The following is a 12,315-nucleotide window of genomic DNA, read 5'->3' on the forward strand; positions in this document are numbered from 1 at the left end:
CGCATAGATTTTTATCTGGTCTTTGAAGTGACAGTTAGGATGGCGGTTTTTTTTTTTTGGTTCCATTCCCTACTCAGCTTTACCCCACTTGACATGTAAATCTGCCCCATGAAATTTTTCCCCTTGGGATGCAGGACTCAACAACCCACGTTTCTCAGTCACCCTTATTTCCTGTGTCCCCATCTGCTTTGTGCTGCATAATTTACATTTTAGGCATTTAAAAAGTGATACCTAAATGTGATCAAAATTGGGTTGTCATCACTCATGTTACTGAACAAATTTTAAAGGGTGGGAAGCTCTGAAGGGGAAAAAAAATCCACATCTTTCCTCCTTTCAAAAAGACAGTTCTTTTAATCTGATAGTCATTGACTATAATTTACAGGAGGTATTAAAATTAGCAGTATGGTTAGCCAGTGATACAAGCAATTCAGCAGACTTCAACTTAAAAGCCAGTGAATGAACTGAGGGACCTGTTCTCACCTGAATGTAATGCGCAGTAAAATCAGACACTAATCTGGTGAGTATTACGCTGCATCCTACATGAAAAATCCAAGACAGTTATAAGAGGATGCTATTAGGCTTAAATGCAGTGTTCAGCTTTTGCTGCTGTTGTGACTGCAATTATTTCTCTCAGGTATTAGTGACCATACCACTGGCCCTTCTTCAGAAAAATGCCATTCAGTTCAATCCTCCACTGTCAGAAAAAAAAATTAAAGCCATTAACAGTTTGGGAGCAGGAGTCATTGAGAAGGTAAGTAAATTTGGAATATATTCTACTTCTTTTCACAGAAATATTGGCTGCTTTGGCCCTGTTGCTTCTGCTGTGCGTTTCTCAGTGTTCACCTACACATTTAGTTTTACTTTCTCTAGTCAAAAATCTTCAGTGACGCGTCTGTTACGTGCAGTTGTGGAGGGGGTGGGACAGGGAAAGGAAGCGCGGAAAGAAACATTTTGCAGAGCTGCTTCTTTTCTTTATTTCTACACTATTAGAGAAATTCAATGGAAATAGTTGGGTTCATTTGTTTTGTAACCTGCACAGTGTACATTGTTAAAATGCTTGGAAGAGAAAAATGCTAGCAGGGATCGCATGTATTTCTTAGTATTGCCAATTCAAGTCTGTTTTTTAAAAGAAATTGTTTGCAGAATCACTTCACAGCTTAAACTTTTTGTACAAACCTTATATTGATCTTAGATCTTCCAAAATTCTCATAATATGCTTATTCCTGTTCCCTTTGACCTAATAAATATATGAACTACTTCAGATGAATACTGAAAGCTGTGTATTTGACCAGTGTAAGATCTACATTTTTCCCAGTGCAAAAAGATCCCTTATAAGGTCTGTGCTTAGAACAAAATAGAAGTAATGCCAGAAACCAGACAATAACAGTGTGGAAATCTAAAGGCAAGATTCAATGATCTCCATCCACTGTGGGTTATTTCTGAGTCATGCATTAAGTTTGTAAAAACTCTGCCGAATTTGAGCATTTTCCATAGTGAATTAAATTGTGAACTTGATTTTGTTTTCAATTTCTGGGACTTCAGTTTTATTTCCCTCCCTGTTCCCCTCGGTGAACAGGCCCATACATTCTTTGCTGAGATCCTCTTACAGAACTGTATGCCTCTAATTGAGTGGAAAAGGGAAAAAGAGTTAGAACAGTTCTGAGTTTGTAGTATGAAATTACTTGATTCCCTCTCTCTTTCTTTCTCTCTAGATCGCCTTGCAGTTTCCTTATAGATTTTGGGACAGTAAAATTCAAGGAGCTGATTTTTTTGGTCATGTTCCACCCAATTCCAGCCAACGTGGACTTTTTAGTGTCTTCTATGACATGGATCCAGAGGTATCATACACTACCTGTATTTTCTGTTGTCCCTTTAGAAATACAGTTTGTAATCTAGGCGCAATAATTACTGACATTGAAAGCTTCACTTTTTTTTCTGCTACTCTTAAAAGAAAGGGAATCACTATTTAGCAAGAAAAAGTCAATCTATACTTTGTAATAAATGGCAGCATTTTCCCAGATTTGGCTACAAAATAATATACTAGTAAGTTAATGTTTTTAGTGTTAAAGCCATCCTAAAAGCAAGTGTGTAACACCTAACTGCAGATGAACAAATATGGGAAAGTCTGCCAGTCACTTCCAGTTTGGGACTTTTTTACGTTTAAGTAAGGAAACAAAAGTTCATGCCAGTTTACTATTACCTAATGGCCTGCAGTGACCTGAATGACTTTGTGAAGCAGCAGAAAACAAACAATAGGTTTTGTATGAAAGTGAGCTCTGCAACTCATGGATTTCAAAAACAATTCAAACCAGTGTATTGACATTATGTTTCCCTTCCCTGACAGTTCCAAGCAGACACCCTACACACTTAATTTTTCGTACTTTAACAAGTGCTGCTTATTACTTGGCAGCAATTAAAAGTCATTTTATAATCTCATGACTTAATCAAAAAAGAACTATCCTGTGAAGTCTGCACTGTTATTACAATATCAATACCTGTATATGGCTTTTTGTAAAGAAATTTTCTCCTTAATACTTAGGAGCTCATTCTACATGAGATTCAGTGTGCTGTCTATAGCTAATAGAATAGATAACTATCCTCTGATAGCTATCAAATTTAACAACAGAAGAACTGCCTTATAGATAAGAGAGGGGGAATTTAATGGATTTGACAGCCTGTGTGGTATACTATAGTCACTGCTTAATCTTTGAAACTACTGAATCATAGCAAATTTGTTGAAGTGAAAGGAAGAACTGAGCTTTCCTTTCTTTGGCCAGAATCAGACGCTAAGGACTTAGCATTGAATCATAAAATTCCTTAGGTTGGAAGGGACATTAAAGACCACCCAGTGCCACCCCCCCGCCACAGGCAGGGACACCTCCCACCAGACCAGGCTGACCAAAGCCCCATCCAGCCTGGCCTTGAGCACCTCCAGGGATGGGGCATCCACAGCTGCTCTGGGCAACCTTTGCCAGTGCCTCACCACCCTCTGAGTGAAGAATTTATTCCTTATGTCTAATCTAAATGTACCCTGTTTCAGTTTTAAAGCATCCCCCCTTGTCCTATCGTTATTTGCCCAAGCAAAAAGTTGCTGTCCATCATTTTTATAAGCCCCCTTTATTGAAAAGCTGCAATGAGGTCACCCTGGAGCCTTCTCTTCTCTAGGCTGGACATCCCCAGCTCTCTCAGCCTTTCTTCACAGGAGAGGTGCTCCAGCCCTCTAAGCATCTTCCTGGCCCTCCTCTGGACCCCCTCTGACAGCCCCACATCCTTCTTGTGCTGGGGGCACCAGACCTGGATGCAGCACTCCAGGTGGGGCCTCACAAGGGCAGAGCAGAGGAGCACAATCACCTCCCTCCACCTGCTGTCCGCTCCTCTGTTGGTGCAGCCCAGGATGCATCAACAGTCTTCTGGGCTGCAAGTGCGCACTGCGGGCTCACGTTGAGCTTGTCCATGTCCCTCTGGATGGCATCCCTTCCTTCTGTTGTATCAACTGCACCACTCAGCTTGGTGTCATCTGCAAACTCGCTGTGGGTGCACTTGATCCCACTGTCTGTGTCATTGATAAAGGCATTAAACAGCACCGATCTCAGGACAGACCCCTGAGGGACACCACTCATCACCAGCCTCCACCTGAGATAGGGGCTCAGAAGAGCCATTGACCAACGCTCTCTGGGTGCGACCTTCAAGCCAGTTCCTTATTCACTGAATGGTCCACTCCTCATCTCTCTCCAATTTGGAGATCAGGATGTCATGTGAGACTGTGTCAAAGGCCTTAAGCATTGGCTTAAATCCAGAAACATATCTAGCTAGTATTTAAATAGCTTGTCTCTTTTAACATTTTTTGAAACCGGAGTAGAGTTGATGTTTTGAACAGAAGAGGAGCTTGAGAGGTCTGTCACAAAGAGTAGGACCCTCAAGGTCATTTTTTTCGGTGTAACCTTTCAGTAGATAGACAAGAAGTTTTCAGCGAATTCTGTGAGTTGTAAGTGGGGCTGACTGTCACCTGATACAGATTTGTGTCAAAAAAAAAACACATCCAAACATTAGTGGATGTTAGTAATTTGAGCATAAATACTGAAGAATATGAACTCTTTGTTCTAAAGAAATAATTTCCTCTAGAATGACAATATCTTTGTCAATAGCATTTAAAAGGAACGTTTCAAGAAATACCTAAACGAGTAATTTTGAAGTGATACAATATGTTAATGTTTTGTTTCTAGGGCAAACAAAGCATTTTAATGTCAGTGGTCACTGGAGATGCTGTGACAACCATTAAGAATTTAGATGATAAACAAGTACTGCAACAGTGTATGACTGTACTTCGAGAGCTGTTTAAGGAGCAGGTAAGAGAAACCTCTTCTCTTAAAAGACATGCATTAACTTGCCAACAGACATAAAGCTTTTGGTTATATTACTTGATGTCTAAAGTACCAAAGTTTTCCTGTTTTATTTTTTTCTTTTTCTGTGCGTTTGAGGGAATATGCGTCCTTTGAGACATGGTAAAAACAGCATGTTTGGTCCCTTGTCTAAAAAATATGTCTTGAGATTTCTTAGATCTGTCTCAAGGAAGAGCATATTGAATAGAACACCAGAAATGAACTTTCCTTCAAAGTGCTTTTAGAAATGACAATTAAAATAAATCAGTACTTTAGGAAGGCAATACAATTCTTAACCGTCACTTTTTCCAAACTTTTTGTTGGCTATCCCTGCTTCTAATACATCATAAAAGCTTTAAGCATAATAATTCTTTTTTATTCCCTCCAGTGTAAAAAGCCACTGAAATTGGATGCAGGTGTCTGTGTGTGGGAAGGTTATTCTTCTAATACGAAACAGCCCTTCCCGAGATACCTTGGGGTGGAGGTACAAGCAAGATGATCAGTCAAGGGCCCTATAGCCTGACTGTAAAGAAATAGAGTAAAAATTCCTTTACTTCCCCACCAGCTCATCATCAGGATAAGCACTAATAGGACGGTCAGATAAATCCGGGGCAAGCAGAAGGTTATTACTTAGCAAAGCACTCTACTTAATGGACTGTAATGTCTTAGATTACTTAGAGCAGTTAGGTCTCAGGGAATACTTGGACTAACAGTCTTGGAAATATTTTGGCATCCAGAAGCCTGCCTTTTCCTACTAAACAAACTTTTGGTAACAGCTTTACAGTTACTAGAATCATGGCAATGCAAGTCCACATACCTGCTGTTTTGATCTCATGAGAACGCACAGGCAGCAAACAGCTCTTGGGTTTTGACGCTAGCCCAGAAGGATGATTCTCTCCTCTTTGTCCCCATCGTTTATAGCAGTTGTGAATTACAGTCATCCGTCCACAATGCTGCAGGATTTTCAAAGATTAGGTGGCTTCTAAGGGTGTACCAAAATTTCCTTCTGGGATGTCTGTGGCCATATGTAGCTGTTTGCCCAGTCCTTGTTTTGATTGCTTGCACTTAAGTATTTTGGGTGCTACCTGAACAGAATAGTCTATTTGTTGATACCAGATGTTGTACAAGAGACAATCAGAGGTACTTTTGTCTACTTATGACAAACCCCTTAAGAGTAAGACACAGCTGTAGTTAACTGAGCCCTCGTACAGTTATTCAGGCTCTTTTTGGTAGAACTGTGTAGAATTTACACGCTGTAATGTGACAAAGAATACATGGTATTACTGTCAAGGCTAAATTATGGACTTAGTTTTCTGTTTTCTCCCCAAACCTAGCTTTCAAACTAGCTCACTTTCTGACTTTAGACAAGTAATGTTATTTCTTCATTGGAATAAAATAATGCACAAAATGGAGATTATATTTTGAGATTTAACAAGCTAGAATTTGCAAAGCATTGTGCCTTACAAAGATGTAAAGTGCTTATGTTATACACGCAAACATACTGAATGATGTTGATACTGGTATTTTATAAGTTTGCAAGACTGCATTATTTTAACAGGATTTTTTTTTCTGTGTAGTTCTAGATATAATACAATATCCAGATTTGTTGCATTCAAAACAGTGCAACTGTAATGTTTCAGACATCAGACATGTCTAGCAAACAAATTATTATGCCACTAGTCACCAAAGGAAAACTGGAATTCTGGAATTTAATCCAATCTGTGTTGTAATAATACTGCATGCTCTCTAAAGATTATGGAAAGCTATCCAAATATGAGCTCTTCTTTGTAGCACGTAAATTTTACCTTGATTACACAGGAGGTTCCAGACCCAGTAAAGTTTTTTGTTACTCGATGGAGCAAAGATCCATGGCTGCAGATGGCGTATAGCTTCGTAAGAACAGGAGGCAGTGGCGAAGCTTATGACATTATAGCTGAAGACATACAAAGAACAATTTTTTTTGCTGGTGAGGTAAGTATCTTTGTTACTGTTGGTTAAGGTTACTGGGGAACTACTTATGAAAGATCGTTTTTTGTTAGCCAACAGTTATTAATTTAGAGGTAGCATATAAATACTCTATTACACAAATACACTAATGTTTCTTGATTTTGACACAGACCCCTCTTTAATTCCTATTATTGGGAATAGGAAGTTTGCCAAATATCTCAGGTTGGGAGCAAATTGCATAACCATAAGAACGTAATATGACAAGACAACATGCTACACTTGTATTTTTAGTCAAATTATCTTGCTGTTACTGCATTTGTGGTTAACATAACAAATGCACACTGCTGACGGCACAGGTGCTTTCTATATCGAACCAGTCTCACTGAAGTGCAGATAGCAAAACGGACTACTGACTTGCTTGCAGACTTTGATGTTGCCAAAAATAATAAGTCTTTCCTCTTAAACTCTTTCAAACAAGTCTTCCATACCATTTTAGAACATTGGTATATGCTTAAGGAAAACATAACTGATCTTATAAATTGAAATTCTAACTGTTTTAATCGTTTTAGAAACAAATCACTTTTTCTTTTTTTAATGCAGGCCACGAACAGGCACTTTCCTCAGACCGTTACAGGAGCTTACTTGAGTGGGGTTCGAGAAGCGAGCAAAATAGCAGCATTTTAAGTACTGAAATTTTGTGGTTACAGATACTTTAAATTGTTTTCTGTGGGTAAAACCATCTTCAAGTTTCCTATTTGCTGCCTTTTTTCTAAATGGTACTTTAATAGTATATGGTACCTGAAGATAAAATCTTCATCTTCCTTTTCCTATTTTGTTGTTGTTTCCCCTTTACAAGCCCTAACAATACTTATTGTTGGGCTTGTTTTTCCTTTCCAGCTAAGATATTACTAGCAAGAGTGACATTGGAGTCCTTGGCCACAGCTCAACTAACGGAACTTCTGTTGTGAGTCCTTTTCTGTGTGGCTCAAGTCACGCTATTGTAGATCTTCATTTCAGAAGGTCACATTAAAACAAGACTAAGTTAACATACAGCATTAAAAATGCTGGCAGTTAGTAATGAGAATAGGAGTTTTCCACTAACTGTGCTTCTCAGGTGAATTATGCTCAGAGGAGTTCAAACTTGCTCCCCAAAACCTGAATAACCTAGACAAATTCTAGAATTACTGTAGGAATGAACTCAACTATCATTCTTTCCACTTGTAATCAATAACCTCTTCTACAGTATTTTTTCAGTTTCTTAGCCTCCAACACTTAGGCTTTGGAATATCAAGTTTGTTTAAATCAGACTGCTGGAACAGTTTACAGTGCAATCATAGTAAGGTTATTGTACCTTATAAAAACTTGAAAGGAAAAATTAACTTTTACATAATTTTAAAAACTTCTTTTAAATATTCTCCCTGTTTTACTCAGAGAAATCCTTGTTACAATAGGGTAAGTTTAGATTTCCTTAGTGCTTCTGATCATTTAGAAATAGGACATCTTAAAAATATTATATTTCTATGATAACTTTGAAAACAAAACTCCAAATTCATTTGGGCTGAGTAGAGGATGTCTACTGATATGAGTGTACAGCGAGGAGTAAAGAAGGACTGTAAGTTCCTAACGGCTCATTCAGCTTTTATATTTAAAAAATAAGTTAAGATGAATGAGGGAAAATATTAACACTTTATGAAGGGCTGAAACAAGGTGGCTTGCACTTTGACTTGATTTTTTTTTCTTTTGTTATTAAAGTATTATTAAAAGCAACTTGTGGGAGTTATTCAGTAAGGGCTAAGCATCTATCTAATAGCTTTTCCATGAGATGAGGAAGACAAACTATTTTTTAGTAGAAGTAGGACAGGCACAACCAGAATATCTATTGTAATACTGTTCCACTAAAGTGGTAGTAATGGAAAAAAAAAATATACCAACAACTCTTAGTTCTGTTCCATCATGCCTTCCACGTAACGTTACTGCAGAACTCAAGTTTTCTGGAAGGATAGTAAGCACTTATTCTTCTCCATCCCTCATTCTCAAGCATAGGTTTTTTCATTTTTAAATCTCTTCATGTAAGAGTGGCACAAAAAGCTTTTTTTAAGTTACAGTGCTTATTTCCATAAAGCTGTATCATTGAAAAAAAAACAAAAGCAACCGTAAGAAAAATCCTACTGAATAAATGCAATTCTTCTTTTTAAATACCTAAAATTTGTTTTTAGAGTAGCAAGGATATTGTTAAATATCTTTATTTAATCTTTAATTTACAAGGTGAAGATGTTTATATAACTAGATGTTTTTCAGATATATATTCTGTTCTGCTTCTTAAAGCTGAATTATATGGATTAATAGGAAAAGTGTAACTGTTCATAATTTTTCTCTACATAAAGGCTAATATGTACAGTTTTAAAAGTATTTCCATGTATTAAATTGTAATTTAAAGGCTATAAGAAGCAAGACAAAATCCTTTGAGGATAAAAGATAATCAAATGTCAGATTTTGCTTTTGGTAATCATTTGCACTTTGTTAATTTCACATATTACAAGCCCACTTCCAGCACACCTAGGAAAGACTGAGAGCTGTATATGTTTGAGTTCCCAGTTTATCACACACGACAACATTAATAGGAGTGGAGCTTGTGAAGGTGGGGAAAAAAAAAAAGCTTATTACTACAAGCTCAAGACATTAATTCAATTCAGTGGCTGCTTACAGCTGACTTTGGTCTAAAAATCAGTCAGCTCCATAACAGCATATAAACCTATCGTGTATTTAAGAAAGATCTGCCTGGAAAGTTGAGCACAGCTTCCATTTCTACAGTTGAAAGCTTGCATGAATGTGCTTATTTTAGGCATGTGCTTCCATCCTGTTAATTTGTACTTGGGGTTTTAAATCTACCTACAGCTTTGTAGGTAGATAAGTGATACACTCTAGGGAATAGAGATGGACAGGAACAAATATTGTCATATTTGGCTTTAGCTGCTGCACACTTCTTATAGCATTAAGAAAAAATAACAAATGATAAATTTACCAATGGCCTAGTCTATTAATTATTTGTATGTTATTTTTGTGCCAAGGCACTTAAACGGTGTTGTACTGCACTTAAGTTTGAGGAGTAAATAAAATATGTTCCACTTTAGCTTATGGTGATTTAAAATATATAAGAACATCAGGCTGGTTCTGAGGCTTCATTCTTAATTAATGTTCCCCCAATTTTTTAAATACTTACGTCAAATTTTATTTCAAGCATGTATGTGTTTTACTTTTGTGTTTAATTAATTTATTCCCTGAAAATAAAGAACTAGGGAATTTTTTTTTTGAGCAGGTTTGTTTAAATGTTATCAAAAATATTTGAATGCAGAGCATGATCTGTTACACTTCAACTCTTCTGTGTGACTATGTTATGGCAGCAGAATAAAACTGGAAAGTATCCACAGGGCACTTGTGGTGTGTTTTTTTTTCTTGAAATTTAATCTTGAAATAAAAATCTTGAAATTTACATAGTGGCTAAGCCTACATTTTTGTTAAACTTGATATTGCTCTAAGACTTCATATTAACATATTCTTACAGCTAAACAATTCCTCAGTAGTCCTGTTCTACAGATGTCTCTGAGGTCTAAGTACTAACTTTGCTGTTACTTGGGTGATACCATAATAGTATCTTTTGCCTCCCAACTTTACTAAGCACTTAAGGAAAATAATTATAATTTGATATGAGCTCATAATTCCAAGATTTAAGGTAAAATGACAATAGTCCATAAGCACTGACTGTGATATTATGATATTAAAATAGCTACACAATCACCAGAGAAACACTTACTGCTTTTCATTAAATAACTAGCATGAATGCTTTGTAAAGTCACAGTCCTGAAACATTCCTACTAGCTCAGATCACTAAAAGCATACGTACAGCTGTAGAAGCCTGACTACGTATTACAAACCTTAAAAATACAAACAAGGCAGCCCTGAAATATTTGATTGCCCAGTGAAAAATGCTGCTAACAGTTACCTACATTGTTTTGCTTGAAGGGGGGTGGGTGGGTTACATGTTTGTTTGGGGTAAAATTGACTACAAACAAGAAAATCCTATCCTCTTTAAAAGCAAGTATAATTAGTATAGATTTCACCCCCCCCCATGACTGTCCTTCAAATAAAATAGCTGATGTAAAGGATTTTTTTTCCATGTTAGCCCAGCTGCCTAAAACTATCTCAGAAATGAAAGTGAAATAAGCAGTGAGATTAGGACTGGCTGCAGTCCCTTGAACGATGTCAGGTGGAAAAGAAAGGCAAATCTGTTAATGCTGCTATCCTGCTATGCACTGAACAGGTAAGATGCTAGGTTTTTTTTGTCATTCTTAGAATTAAGCTACCATTTTTCAAGACCAGTGTCATGCATAAAGAAAATAATTTCCTGGAGGGACTTGGCCTTAGGAGAAATAAACAGGTCATCGAGATACACACATTGAACGTGAGGGCAAAGCAGTGAACCTGCCATGCAGTAGTGCTTTCACTGTGTCAGAACTAGAGGTGTTACTGGTTGAAATAAGCTTTTAAAGAGGCTTTTTTAAAGATGCTAGGTTTTTCCAAATCTGGGGCTTGAGATGGTAAGATTCCCCCAGGACAGCATATTTTCTTACTATATCAAGAACTAGTACTACCATAAATGTTTTATGAATAGGTAAGAGGAGATTTTTCTTCTTTGTTTTCAAAAGACTGTTTTTCATTAATTAAGCAAAGACCATTAAGCTCACTGCTTTGGTCTAACAGCCTCTGAATTTCAGCAAACTGCACCTGCACGAGCCTATCACTCTTTTACTTCACCACCCTACAGCTACTGGATGTTTCAGAGCAACACTTAATTACTTTTGCACTGGCAAGCTGCTCAAATAGTGAATTTCTCAGTAAAGGAGAAATATTTCACCTATTCTCACAGAATCATAGCTAGAAGGGAGATCTAACCTCTGGAGATGATCTGGTTTAAGCTGCTTCTCAGAACAGGGACAGTGGAGTGGGTTGCTTGGCTTCCTGCCTGAACACCTCCAACAAAGGGCATGCCACAACTGCTCGAGGCCTCTCTTCTAGGTGAACACCCTCACGATGAAGCTTTGCTTCTCCCAACATACAACTGCAATTTCCCTGACAGCAGCTCGTGTCTGCGCCTCCCATCCTCTCACCGCACACCTCCAAGCAGAGCCTGGCCCTGCCTTTCCTTTCCTCTCCCACTCGGCAGTCGCAGGCTGCAGCACGGTCCCCATTGACCCAGCTCTTCTGAAGGCCGAAGGAGCCCAGCTTGCTCAGCACCCCCCTACGCCGTGTGCTCCAGCCCCGTCACCTTGCTGGCCCTCCACTCCAGGCTGTCCGCACCCGCCTTGTACAAGGGAGCCCAAAGCTGGGCACAGCACTCCCAGGGCAGGCTGACAAGTGCTCAACGTGGGGCATTAATTAATTGCAATAATGCTGGCTACACACTTGCTGAACCAGCCCAGAGTGTTGTTGGCTTTCCTTGTCACAGGGGCACACTGCTCACTAGGGTTCAGCTCAGTGCCTGTGAGAACCATTTGCCCCTAACTCGGGTCCTTTCCTGCCAAGTTGCTTAGAAAGAAACCAGTCTGTCTCCACCCACACTGTTACATGGTGTTATTACATCCCAGATGCTGCATCTGCTTTTGTTGACCCTTATGAGGTTCCTGCTTGCCCCTTTCTCCTGCAAGTCAAGGTCCAACTGAACAGACTTCTTGACATAAACCTTTCAGCTACTCGCTTTTATTATAATCATTTCTGAATTCAAAGGCAAAGAGATATTTCTTTGAAGAAGAACAACTACACACTTGTTAGCACTCAAGATGTTTCTTCACATTTTTCAGCAAGAGAAAGGTCATTTTTTACCAAGTTTCTTACTGCAAGTTTTCAGGCAAAGTATTCTGGTACCTTATAGATTTTTCCACTGTTCTCCCTAAGTGATGGGAACCAAAATAAAAATAATAGAAATAACAATGTA

General features: G+C 38.2%; 1 protein-coding gene across 1 annotated transcript in view; it reads left to right on the top strand.

Moving 5' to 3' along the window:
* The window catches only part of KDM1B (lysine demethylase 1B), a 29,644-nt gene extending 19,891 nt beyond the window's left edge, over nt 1-9,753 (top strand). The window contains exons 18-22 of the mRNA XM_080582717.1: nt 635-751; nt 1,713-1,838; nt 4,224-4,346; nt 6,198-6,350; nt 6,927-9,753. Of these exons, the coding sequence (XP_080438843.1) occupies nt 635-751; nt 1,713-1,838; nt 4,224-4,346; nt 6,198-6,350; nt 6,927-7,010 (603 nt within the window). The 3' untranslated portion in view covers nt 7,011-9,753. The remainder of the gene's footprint in view (nt 1-634; nt 752-1,712; nt 1,839-4,223; nt 4,347-6,197; nt 6,351-6,926) is intronic.
* The last annotated feature ends 2,562 nt before the right edge of the window (nt 9,754-12,315 follow it).

This window comes from Anser brachyrhynchus (assembly GCF_964034855.1).
Source record: "Anser brachyrhynchus genome assembly, chromosome: 2".
NCBI lineage: Eukaryota > Metazoa > Chordata > Aves > Anseriformes > Anatidae > Anser > Anser brachyrhynchus.